Source organism: Xiphias gladius, chromosome 4, assembly GCF_016859285.1.
Source record: "Xiphias gladius isolate SHS-SW01 ecotype Sanya breed wild chromosome 4, ASM1685928v1, whole genome shotgun sequence".
Lineage (NCBI taxonomy): Eukaryota > Metazoa > Chordata > Actinopteri > Istiophoriformes > Xiphiidae > Xiphias > Xiphias gladius.
In genome coordinates, this window is record NC_053403.1 from 17,400,251 (window position 1) to 17,413,599 (window position 13,349).

Genomic DNA, 13,349 nt, shown 5'->3' on the forward strand with positions numbered 1-13,349 from the left:
TGGTGCCTGTTGACAGCAACAGACACCTGAAGGATTTCAGTGATTACAGCCTAGTTGCCTTAACTTCTTCATTTAAAGAGCACTCCATAAATTTAACAGTGCACTTCTATAACATTGTCAGACTCATGACGGACAGTTAAAAATAACAGGAAATGCAACTTGACTGCCGATGGTTTGGTCTGAGATTCAGGTGTGTTATACTACTAGCAGCTAATGTAGCCTTGAGCCTCTAGCTTGATGCTGACTAAAGTAACATTACTTGAGGCAATTTATCAGATTTTGCGCTACTCCCTCGGGACCCACAAAAGGTTTTATACAACTCTTTTTTCACATATACAGCAGCACTGAAGATCCTTTTTAAGGTATTTGAGGACAGTATGAAGGATACTGGGTTGCTCAACGCCATTTTGTTGCAGTATTTTGATATGATTTAACTATATCATGTTATACAAAAAATGTATTCTCAACTTTGGTTGCTGTTCCAGTGTTGTGGGTAGCATACTGATTTTTTTAAGAAAATATAACCCTGGGAATCTTCTGCTAGCTGTCTCCAGAGTTGTATCCTTTGACATCTCTTGCATATTTTCCATACAGATTACAGACATTGCATGACAACAGATACCGCAGAGGTGGTTGATTATATATAATAGCCCTCTTCAGGTGAATTAGAATTGCCATGGTGCAAATGTCGATTTTTGAGAAGTGATTGTGACAGCAGGTTACGTGATGGATAATCACTTTCAATTTTGTGGGAAACAATGATTTGTAGCAGAATGAAATCTGATTGCAACACTAAAGTGACCTAGAAAAAAACAGAGCCGCATCTGCCTCGCTCTCCCTCTGCTTAATTTAATGTTGATTGGACCCTGATGACACTGGTTCGCGCAAGCCCATATTGAGAAGGTGCTGACTAATGAAATCATTACAATCTCGATGTTATCGACAAGCATGCTCTAGCAACTATTAAAAGATGATGACTGTCACCACAGGACCACATTAAAAGGAATGCAGTTCAGTAACCTGAGTGATTTACACAACAAGCAGCTGGTTAACAAGGCAAATACAATAATCTCTGATTCTACGCTCCCATTAAGCTTTCAACACTTCCCTCTAGCAAGCATTTTAGTCTCACTATCTCATTTCTCCCAACTACAGCTTGTAGGAAAACTGTTGAGAGCTACTCTGTGTGAGGTATTGGGCTGTGTGTCTGTACTGCACCTCCCACACTCAACTCGAAGTCATTTCAAAGGAACAAAGAACTGTCACTTTGAGAGTGGGTGATTATGGAACTGTCGCCAACAGAAGACTTCTGATTTATGCCTGTCTTAAAAACACTCTATCTCATGAGTAAATATGCTAAATGTATACTATACTTCTCATTTGTCAGCAAGAGTAAAAACCTGATAGGAGGATCACTGCATGGTTTCTCCTTGACAAGAGAAGGTAATCTTGATTATAAAGAGAGGAGAAAATTGAAACAAGGGAAAATGAGTGTCACAACCTGTTGTTTGGTAGATGTACTAGTACAATATGATATTATATCTGTTTTAAGATCATGACAAACTACATGTCCATAATTGGTATAATGGTTTCATATTACAAATATCTTACAAGTGAGACAACTATGCCTCTTGATAGGGTCTGGAGAACATGCAAAAATCTGTCTTACTGTAGTGCCAGAGACATTTATGTTTTTAATAGAATATATAGTTCACTTGATTTGCTATACCATATTAATAACCTAAAATGGTGAAGTTCTTTTCCTTTTACTCTGATCAGTATAGAGGATCTTGCTCAAGGACACACTGACAGGTGGGATTAAATCCGAGCCCTCCAACTGGGGTGTGATCTCACAATACAGGCCAATCTGCTACCCCTTTTATGATGTCATGCCGCCATGCTATACTGATTACTGTTAAATTACAGCCATACAGCCAAACTGTATTTGTTGTTCTTAAAAAAGAAATAGAAAATATATTTGCTTTAATTCATACAGTATTCTGAATTGTACTAATGCTTGGCAGGCCTCAGCCATTACAGAGATGCAATGCGTACTGGCTTGCTGCCAGTCAGTGCCCAGGTGTATAAAAGCTTGAATATTAATACTGCCCCATTGATGCTATATTAATGTTGAACACTGGGATGCAACAATGGTCTTACCATGCTCTACAGCTGCAAAAGCCATCCTACAATGACAGTCACAATAACATGGCTGGGAATTGTGCAACTCATAAAAAAAAAGCAGATATGCAAAAACTCCCACAAGCAAACTTAAGTATTCACCTCAAAATAAACCCATGTATAGTATATATAGGTATAGCTAAGTGCTATGATGGTATTACATAATAACAGCCAAAATGGCAGCTGCAGCAAAGGAGCTCTATGTTACAAGGCAATTAACAACCCTTAACTAATATACAAACCAACAACTCTTTCTCAGTTTTACTGTTTATAATGTGGGCAACCACATTTAGTACATGAATTAACAGGAATTAGCATTTAAAGCTGGACCGACACGCTCTGATATGAGTCCACAACAATCTTCTTATTCAATAATGGTCATCTTACATTTTTGCACAAAAGGGCCAGACAGTGCAGCATCTCCTTAAACCTGGCCCAGGTCACCACCTAGTGGTTAAATTGAGCAGCTAGTGCTTGGTTAGAGAGTTTGGTTTTTTAAGTCATTTTTCTACTTCAAAAAAAACAAACAAACAAACAAAAACAAAAAAACATCCATATAAAAAACTAAATGCCATGGATCGTTGTAAAATAACATCTACTGGTAGTAGTGCTAATATTAATACATAAACAAATACAGCGCTTTGTATATTTGTGTTTAGATTTTGTTTGAAAATTTGTGCTGCTGGATTCCCATTTGTAGCCACAAAAATTTCTAATTTGACTTAATGTATTTACTTTCTGCACACGCATGGACCCAAAGAAATGCTGGGCCCCTGGCCCTGCCCCCTGACACCCTGATGGTCGATCCTAAAAATGCAACACACCAGTAAATTGTGATGGAATTGAAAAATATCAGTATACAGTAGATCACAAGTATATATTATATTATATTATATTTTTTGTTTTATTTAACAATTTCTTAGTAAATGACTTACCTTTGGCCTTTCATCCAAGATTTGCTGGCGGATGTCCTTGTGCTTCTCTTGTAGTCTCTCCTGTCGTTTACTCTGTGCATCTTCCAACTATGAAGAGAAACACACAGACATAAACAGACACTCTATAGTCTTTGCATGTCATCAGCAATATTAATGTACCCATTAATAAGTAATTACTATAAGCAAATGTATAGGTGTATTGAGAATAGTGAATACATATTTGAAGTTTTATCACAACTATGGACTGTATGACTTTGAATGTAACAACTGCACTGATGGCACACTATATAGTGACTTCATTACTGCAAGTTCTCTATCACACCATAGCCATATATTCTCTTACCCTTTTGATGTACTGCACCACTTCATTGACAAACGATCTGTTGATCTCCAGTTTCTCTCTATGGAGAGAATTTTATCAACAGTCAAACCAACTAACCAGTCACAATGGAACTAAAGCTTTAGTATTCAGTGACATCTAGTGGTCATACAAGTACAACATCCAAATCTATAAGGAAAACAACTTTATACTATTCCTGTTCAAATACTTACTCCTCTGTCACATTTTTGTCTTTAGATTTGGCTTCATTGATTTTCTCTTGCCTTTTCTTGTCCATTTTTTTTTTAAGATCCTTCTTTTCTCTGTATGTGATGAAGCAAAGAGAGGAAGATTGAGAGAGAATGAAAATGTTACTATGATTTCTGTGTGTTCGTGTGACCATGTGTGCATGCTTTATGCTGAACATAGTCTTACTTCTCACAGATATCTCTGAGCTTCTTGAGCTGAGCACTCTGGCACTCCTCTGCTATAGTGGTCAGCTTCTCAACCAGCTAGGGAGAGAGAGACAAAGAGTGAGTCAAAATCTGACACTAAGAATGGAATATTGTAAAGTCAGTAAGACAGGAAACATCTGCTTTTACTTCTTGATTATTTTAGTTAATATTTCACTATTCAGATCATGGAAACAACATAATTGCGCTTTTCCTTGTTGTTTTTTGCTTGGATAAACCTTTCCGACACCTCAGCTGTACTCACTCTGCAAGTGTACTGGAGCAGAAGACATTCATTTTTCCACACCATACAACAGAAACATGTGCACAGGCAGCAGATTGACAGCTGTAATATCCAAGATGGTGGTGACTTGGAGTTTATTGCGGTATTTGTTTATTCATTTGCTTGATATGGTTAAGCTGCATTAGCCTTTCTGTGCTTTGGGACAGCAGGAGACAGTCAGCGCTTTATCAAGTCCAATACAAGTCGGGGCAAGCTCCCGTACGTGTGTAGCATATGTGTGTATGTTTATCCCACTGCAACAAACAGTGTGTACTTGTTTATATTTTGTACGTCAGCATGTACTGTTTGGGTTGTAACTCAGACTGCCCTTACTGGTATTATCAGCTCTATGAAAGTGCATATCAGGAAATGTCTTACACAAATGTTTTTATATTGTAATCAATCTGTCACTCTGCAAGAACTTAATAAGGACACACAAGTTCAGACGGGACAAGTATGAAATTAGCTGCAAGGTTGGCTGCCATTAATAGGCAACTAACAGATGTTGAGAGATGACAGGAAATCAGATAGCTGGACTAAGGCTATAACAGTAAATATAAAATACTTTACAGTCCTTTGGGGAACAGATAAAAACAGATATGAGATGGCCAATTATTGAGCCATTTCACTACAAAATGCAAAAGTGTTTTTAGGCCCTAAAGTGAATTGGAGCATTGCATTTGCATGCAAATTGCATTTTCACTAGCCAAACCAGCCAAACCATATATAGATGTGAGGGCACATCTATATATGGTATTTGTTGTGTGCGTTTGAGGGTACCTGTTTGATGTGTTCTCGTTTCTGGTACTTTTCGCTGTAGTACTGCTCCTGGCGAAGTGTGAGAAGCTGTTGCTGCTGCTGCTCCTTCAGCTCTGCAAGCCTCTGGTTGCATTCCTGATCCAGCTCAAACAGCTCCTGGTCCAGGGTCGACAGAGAGTGTTCGGACCGGCTGGACAAATACATCCAAACACACAGCCACGCACAAACAGAACATCCGCAAATTAAGATACTTGCTTCAATGTCATTAGGTCCTTACTCATACAATAAGTAGAGAGTAAATAAATGCATGGCATATGCATATTTATATAAACGGAAATGACTATAATCATCAGAGAAATTTTTCACATGGATCCCTTAATAACCGTATGTTTATTAGTAATTAAAATAGCTTTTTCTACATGTCTGCAGAACTTTCTGAGGCAGTGATGCTAACTAACTGATGTTAGTGTTTGAAGTCATTTCAAACATTAGGAAGGACACTTACGTCAAAGTAACTCAAACTCAAAGTTCAAATGTATTATCTTGCTTTCGCAGTGGGCCTCTGAGGGCCTGTGTGTGCTGAGCTCTGATTCTTCAGTGTGTGATGGACTCCTGTGGGTCCTGATTGTGTCCCTAAGGCTTGGGGAAAGCCTTATCCACTCATTCTTATTCTATGCATAGCTCAGCCTTTTTTGTTTTCTGAGGAGGGCAACTTCTGCCCTGTAGTTTTGGTTTCTGAGCAATACAATATTTACAGTGGATTTTAATGTGTATTTTACGCTGTGTTTGTGTAGATGGAAGAAAGAAAGAAATAAAGAAAGACAGGAGGAGGGTAGGAAAATTTATATACAGCATACTATATATTATTAAGATGTACCACGACTTAACCTGTGATGTAGTGTTGTATTTTTCTTTTTCTGGCACTCCAACCTGTTCAAAACTGTCCTCATTTATTTCTGCTAAAGATAGTAATTCAATGCATTTCCCAGAATGACTAAATATCCCAAGAGAAGCAGCTTGTCAAAACTGTAAGCAACACATACACACGAACTGTAAAGTGTGTGCAGATGGAGAGAGCGACAAAAATACACTTACAAGAGTAAAGTTTTCTATACGGCTCAGAAAAATTGAGCTTACTCAAAATGTTACATGTCTCATAGTTGCATGTTTTCTGGTCTATGGAGAAAATGGAATGTCTTACTCTTGTCTGCGCTTGTACTGAAGTCCTTGTACTTTGATAATGCCAAAACCTCCCCTTTTCTTTCAGTATGTAGTGAAAATGTTTGCCGCTAACTGTAGCTTTGCTGGAAGTATCTCATTGCGTTTTCATTAGCTGAAAGCTTTGTTTGTCTTTGCTGCGTTGGTGTGTTTTTTGGTGGATTCCCTTTGAAGATAGATAGCGTAGAAGGGAAAGTTTTGTAAAAAAAAAAATGATGAAGAGGTCAACTAATAGTAGCACAGTTTGAACAGGAGAAAAGGAGGGCTACATACCTTTTCTTACCATCTCGTTTGTGGCTCTTCTGCAGGGCAGTGCGCCGGCGCTGATGCTGACTCTGTAGCTCGGATACACGGGCTGTATGCTCCTTGATCAGCTCGCTGGTTTTGCGGTGGTGTTTCCGAACCAGCTCCTTCATCTCCTTGTACTGCTTCCTCTGCTCCCGAACAAAGCCCTTCTGTTGCTTCAACTCCTCCAATATGTGAGCCTCCAGCTCTGAAGATAAGGGATGGAGGACCACAGACAACCAGGACAAAAGTGAGCAAGATAAAGAGGCAAGGGAAAAAGCAAAAAAAACAAACAAAAAAAAAAACAAAACAAAACAAAAAAAACATAAATACTATATACTGATTTCCAAGGGTTGAGGTAAAGTCTAATAAGTATTTTTATCTTGCAAACTTAACAGAAATAGAATATTCTATCATAAATCATTAATTAATAAGCAAACAGGGGGAAAAAAGGACTAAAAAAACCCTTTACTCAATGTTCTTGACACCAAATTATGCTTAAAATCATTCCAGCGAGTATCATCTACAGGACAACACAAATCAGTTTAATTGATTTGACATAAAGTAAGGAAAGAATTCAATAAGATCAGTAACCACAGATATATGTATTCAAGGTTGAGGTTTGAATACATCATCTTACCAGTGAGAACACTCTGAACGATGTCTTCAGTCTTCACTGAAGGTTTCAGTGAGCCTGGTTACAACAAGTTCACAGGTTAGTTTTACAATGAAGCTGTCACAAGTTATCTCAGAACTTGACTGAAGTGGATCTGATTGATGTACTTACAGCAAAAAAAGTTTCTTTATAGGTTGTTTTGATATAGCTAAGTATTATGGTCTGGGGAACAAGTAACATTGATATGAACAGTAGAACCTTATCCCCCGAAAAAAAACAAAATTAGATCTAATCAACTAAGATACAAGGAAGCATATATTTTCTGTTATTATCAATATATTCTTAGAACCAGACTAAAATATTTTTACTTTACTTTCATCCTTAACCTTTAACCCTCAAACTGTTGTCCATAAAATATTAGCGGATAAATTATGGGTGTATCATCACAATTAAAGACAGAATATTAATCCCAATATTTCACAAAAAATTGCAAAATGTCAGGGGTTTGAATATTAACTTAAGCAACCATATACTTCATTTTCTATTCTAAGAATAAAGGCATATTTTCTTAGAGTGCAATCATATTGCACTCTAAGAAAATTGCTTATATTTAATTTAATTTGAAGTATTACCTGAAGTCAATGTAATGTTTTAAGGTAATTTAAGAACAATGAACATCCAGCTTTCAATGTACCTACAATAGAATTTATGTGAAGTTTTAGCTATTGTATATATGGTGATGGGATTTGCAGGCTGGTAATGTGTATTGCACCTGCAGACTGAGTCTGGCCGACCAGCGAAGGGGGTTTCGGGGCAATAATGGGCGTGTGGCTCAATCCATTCTCTGCAGGCAATGTTACCCTCTGGTCCGCCTTTGATTCTGAGGGGGCATCGCTTCCTGCCTCCACCTGTCCATCACATAAAAGATTCAACATTTGGATTAATCCCACTTGTCAGTCGATACAACTGATTACACTGTTCAACACTGACACTTCTGCAGAGGAATTTAGTGCAGAACAACATACAAAACCAAATGAGTACCACTGTTTACATTAAGACAGTAAGTCTTTCCTATTAACAAGGTTAAATTGTTTGAATAAGGTAGAACTTCTTAAATATAAAGTACAATAAAATGGAAAGAGCATTTATCAGAGTTTGACAGTAGTGAAACACACGCACTGATCTCTTGCCATACATACAACACATCTTTGCTGCTGTCATGTGAAAAAATTGCCATTACAATGTTTTATTTTCCTTCTTCCTTGCTTAAACTTGATTAAAAAGTTCTCAGAATATCTCTTTTGTCAATGTCACAGAGCATCCAAAGCCTATTAAAATTTATAATACATTCATTAACGATTTTTTTCTGAGGAACAAAAACAGCCTAAAATGGTGGTTTCTGTTTTCAAAGGTTTCCTGCTATACCTGTGTCACGCAGGATAGTTTGTAGACATAGCTTTGGTAACCCACTCTCAGCATTTCTTCCAGTGCCGAGGCTCAGCGGATCTTAATTTCCCCTAGGCTCGGCTGAATTTCGAACTATATGCTCTTATCTTTGAAAGGTTAATGCAATTTTAAATAATCTCCGTTCAAGTCACGCTAGCCAGATCTTCCCCTTTCTTCCCCTGCTCCCTCTACATTCATGTCCGCACACTGTACGCCGCCTTTCCATGCGCTACCTCTTTTGGTGACTGTTGCCATGGTCACAGCATGAAACTGCTCTCTGTCAGCCGTCCTTGTGGGAAATTGTATCAGCTGGCAAATCAGATAAAAGAAGCCCATCGGGAACAACCCTTCTCTACTAACCTTAGATAACCCTTTGTCCTAGCTTGCCTCCCACCTTAAATTTATCCAAACGTCAGTCTTATAAGTTCACATCTCTCATCAGATATCATCACTTTAGCTATTCCCTGTTTCACTGCACCTACATTAATCCTTGGCTAATTGTACTCAAGTCCTTCTACTTGTGCATCGAGTCCGTTTAAAATGACTAACAGCATTTATCGAGACTGCTGCTACTTTACCCTTAATGCCCCATTTACAAGTTAACAATTTCAGTAAAATCCTTTCTCCTGCTATTACTGTAATGCCGATGGCCCATTAGTGTGAGATGTTTGGAGTACAATTTTTCCTTGGATGTCACTTGGAGCAAAACAGAAGGTCAGATTCTCTAAAGCAACCGTGCCTTGTTAAAACTCTCTGAGCTGCTTGGCATTTAGGTTATGTTCATACTGAAGCCTGTACTAAAGTTAAAGGTCACTGCCAACTCTAGTTTATATTCATATAGTTGGAATATTCCCAGTGTACAGTGAATCACATCACATCAGTCCGGTTAGTCAGTAGTTAGTAGGTATGTGCTTCTAGTGGGAAAAGTAACCTGTAAATTCGAAGTGTCAGACACTGACCTAAACCGACTGTTAACTGTTTTTGATGACATGGGGGCAGCACAGCAAGCTGTAACCGCAACACTGATGTATAACCATCTTATAAAGTTGATATAGAGTTTTACACACCCAACACACATTGAGCAACATAGGCATTGAATTACAGTTGTGTTTCTGGACACCGGGTAAATTTAACTTCAAATTCACTCTTCTTTAGCTCTGTTTTGGTTTCTTTTCAACTTCTGAGGGAAATGTTTGGCTCATTAGCTGCTACATGCTCCACTATGTCCACCAGGTAATCGCTAACATTGTTTGCTCTTTGGTGCAGGTACAGTAGCTTACAGTTAGTTCATCAGAGCTTGTCGCTGAGAGCTGCTGCTGCTGAATCTAGAAACAAGGTTGACATTAGCCAGTTCAAAAATTGTTAATATATCCATTAAAGCAGCTTTAAGGAAAGTCAGGTTCAGACTTACAATGGCTTAGATCCAACATAAAGGAAAAGGAACTGTTGTTGAACTTGTACTTGCAACTACAGAACTCAACTGGGGAATTGTCTTTTGCATCTTTTGTCATATCTTCTCAACTATATTAAAGAGACAGTGACACATTTTCTGCACTGGTTGTCAATTGTTGAACATTAGTTTGATTTGGTCTGTGAGCTTCAAATCAAATCCAATTTGTGTAATGGGAAATTAGACTTTCCACAAATGTCAGGCTGTCAAATGATAACGTGGCGTATCCACATAAAATCTTATCAGCCATTGCATCATTTCAGTCAATGACAGTATATGCAGAGTTGATTAAACTTGTTACTCTCTACAAGCATATACCTTAAAACACAACAATGAAAGTACACAGAGTCACAATGACAAACAATAACAGAGTAAACCTAGTATCAGTCTCTCCAGTTGGATGTTGGAAGATACTTGATGAAAAACAACAACAATACTGCTACAGCCGCGGTTGCAGTACAGTTTCTCATAGGGGGACTGAGAATGAAAAATGACCCAAAGTGTATTGATAATATCTCGGGGATCTTTACTGTAAACGAGATGTTGTTCATAATCCATCTTCTACTGCACTATGGCTGGTAGATGGCCGTGGGTTTTAAAGTACTTTGCGGTATTAAAAACCTCCTCATGCCGAGTCTTTCTAAAGAAAGGGAACTCTACTTCTTTCTGCATCTTCTCATTTTCCCAGCCATATGTTTTGAATTTCTGAACCAGTTAGTTCCTCATAATGAGAGGAGCAGCCAGCTGGCCAAGTGACCACTCATCTCAATCAGCAACTGTTCAGTGGCACAAACCTTTCCACACATAAACACAAACACTTATGAGCAGACACATGTGTCTGTATGTGTGATGGAGCATGTAGCATAAATACACACCTCTTTGTCACCCTCCTCCTCTCCTCCCTCCTCCAAAGTGAGAGCAGCCAGCTGATTGGCTCTCTGCTCCATCAGGTTGACATAGCGGATGGGATTGGACAAGGCTTCAATTACATCTGAGCAACAGGAAGAAAACAGAGCAGCCTTTTTTTAACACTCAACATGACTCTGAATCTGTGGTGTTTTCTGTACAAAACATTTTATTTTTTGGTTTAAATATGTTCACCTGATTTACCTGCAAATGTGTCTGGGACATAGTCCTTTACTTCTACATACACAAACAGAGCAGGCAGCGTCAGGGACTGGTTCTTCTCATTCCTTAGGCTGATATAGTGATAGCCTGCAAGGTTTGAGTAAGATTCAATACAGAAACAAGAATTTAGAAGATTAACCTACATGGCAGCGAAGCATCAAAATAGTTGAACACATTTCAGGGAACAACTATAGTTTATGTAAACACTTAAGTCTCATGTTAATAATTTACACAAATTTTACATATACTGTAATTGTTTTGATGCTATTCTAGCTCTTTTCTATTATTATGTCTTTGCATTCATGAATATATATTTTACAGGTTTAAATGCTACTACAACAGTGCTTCTCCGTATTTCCTCTACATTTTCCAAATGATTTTCAGAATGACGGTAGATAAAGATGGAGGAAGTGTCAAATCAAAATTCACCTGGACGGATGGCTGATACAGGAATAATACGGTGCCCAATGAACTTTCCTCCTTCTTCAAACACAGCTATCCTTAATGAAGCAAGTGTCGGCAGGACAACCTGAGGAAATATATAAAATATACCCCCGTCATTCACTCTTCTGAGACCAATTGAAAACAAATTGTCAACAATAAAACACACTATGTGGGTCAAAGTGACACCACTAGGTTAACTATTACTTTAATTTTTCAAGAAAATATTGTATCATTATATATTCCATGTGTCGCTCAAATGTTTTAACTTTTACCTTGTACATACACACACATATATATATATATATATATCGTACATTCCCATATATATATGTGTGTATGTCCATAACCATTAAACTGCATGTGTACTTTCAGGTTTAGCATTAGTACCCTGAGTTAGCTTACAACAAGTGTGATCAAAATGACATTAAATTAATAGAATTCCGTCTTGGTCTCAATATTTGTATTTGTATCCTTCTGTACATTTATTCTTTGCACTGTGTAAAGGTATACTGAAAGCTACCGAGAACAGGAGACAAATTCTTGTATATGTGTAAGCATACTTGGCCACTAAAATTGACTGAACATTTATTTCCATTGATGTCAATAGTTTAAATAAAAATATGATCACTTCATCTCACCTTCTTGAAGACAATGGCCTCCTCTTCCCAGAGAGGGTTGATAGCGTTGCCCTGAGATGTCTTGGTCTTGAAAGCTTTCCTCTTGGTGTCCACTGGTAAGCCAATCATGTCGATCTCCACGTACGTGCCTACTTTCTTATCTGACAGGAACTGGCCAGAGATGATCTGGAAGGAAGGAGTAGGAAGGAAAGCAAGAGGGCAGGAGAGAGAGAAAAATATACTTAAACACACACACAGGCAGAGCTGCATAAACACAAAAAGACCAACACAAACAAACACACACCTTGACAGACAGTGTGTTGGCTACTATCCCATCCACTGTGCTCTCAGTGAAAGGGTCAAAGTGTTTATCTGGCCGTCTCATAAACTCTGGTTTGAGTCTGTAGCCACATTTCCCATTGTACTCATACATGCCCAGGTTCAGCTGCATGGACAAATCTGTGAAGACAGAATGACCACAGTTTATTTGCATGGGTGAGCAACACTCACAGAAATCAAACATGCAAACTAATAATTGTTCCCACAGTGTGAAGGCATAAAGGAAAAAAACTATCTTTCCTCACCAATGGTTTGGAAATTGAGAGCAACCAGCTGACAGCCAGCGTTCCAGAAGAGCTGAGGGTTGTAGTTTGATGAATCCACTCGAGTGCCTTTAGGGTAGATCCTGCTCAGCTGAAGCTTGTTGTATCTGAATAGAGCTGTGTTAAGGATGAGGCTGCATGACCTGCATCACAAAATACAAGTGATACAACTACAACTAGCACCATTTCTTCTACGGTTTACTTCTAGTACAACAACATATACTTATATTACTGTTTCATAATAATAATAATAAGAAGAATAATGACTGATTTTAAATCACAAATAGTGAACTGTATATTGTCTTTTTGTTACTTCCACTGAACAAGATGAGCCACAGAAACAAAGTGACCATAAAGAGAATAATGATGCTGCGTCTACCATAAGTCGCTTCCATTAGGAATAGTGGGGCTGGAAGAATAGAAACTAAATAAACATAAATCCAAATTAGATTCCGTTATTGTGAGTTATATTAAGTAGTACGAAGCACTGCTTCAGTAAAACTGAGAAGGATACTCCACAAACTCTACAGGAGATTTGGTCAGTTGCTCCAAGGCTTTGGTCTCTACGAAGGATGACATCTGGTAGCTGCGATTTATCTCTGCGGGCAGAGATG

General features: G+C 38.2%; 1 protein-coding gene across 2 annotated transcripts in view; it reads right to left on the reverse strand.

The window, feature by feature from the left end:
- LOC120788678 (1-phosphatidylinositol 4,5-bisphosphate phosphodiesterase beta-1) overlaps nt 1-13,349 on the reverse strand; it is a 110,479-nt gene that overhangs the window by 11,199 nt on the left and 85,931 nt on the right. The window contains exons 18-32 of one of the 2 annotated variants that reach the window (XM_040124644.1): nt 13,250-13,334; nt 12,718-12,842; nt 12,438-12,592; nt 12,155-12,319; nt 11,502-11,601; nt 11,055-11,159; nt 10,820-10,935; nt 7,821-7,956; nt 7,073-7,126; nt 6,421-6,640; nt 4,951-5,119; nt 3,871-3,947; nt 3,669-3,758; nt 3,460-3,517; nt 3,117-3,203 (exon numbers count right to left, since the gene is read on the reverse strand). In XM_040124644.1, coding sequence (XP_039980578.1) covers nt 3,117-3,203; nt 3,460-3,517; nt 3,669-3,758; nt 3,871-3,947; nt 4,951-5,119; nt 6,421-6,640; nt 7,073-7,126; nt 7,821-7,956; nt 10,820-10,935; nt 11,055-11,159; nt 11,502-11,601; nt 12,155-12,319; nt 12,438-12,592; nt 12,718-12,842; nt 13,250-13,334 — 1,742 coding nt within the window. Of the gene's footprint in view, nt 1-3,116; nt 3,204-3,459; nt 3,518-3,668; nt 3,759-3,870; nt 3,948-4,950; nt 5,120-6,420; nt 6,641-7,072; nt 7,127-7,820; nt 7,957-10,819; nt 10,936-11,054; nt 11,160-11,501; nt 11,602-12,154; nt 12,320-12,437; nt 12,593-12,717; nt 12,843-13,249; nt 13,335-13,349 lie in introns of those variants that run through there. The other variant, XR_005707281.1, reaches the window with a different exon arrangement.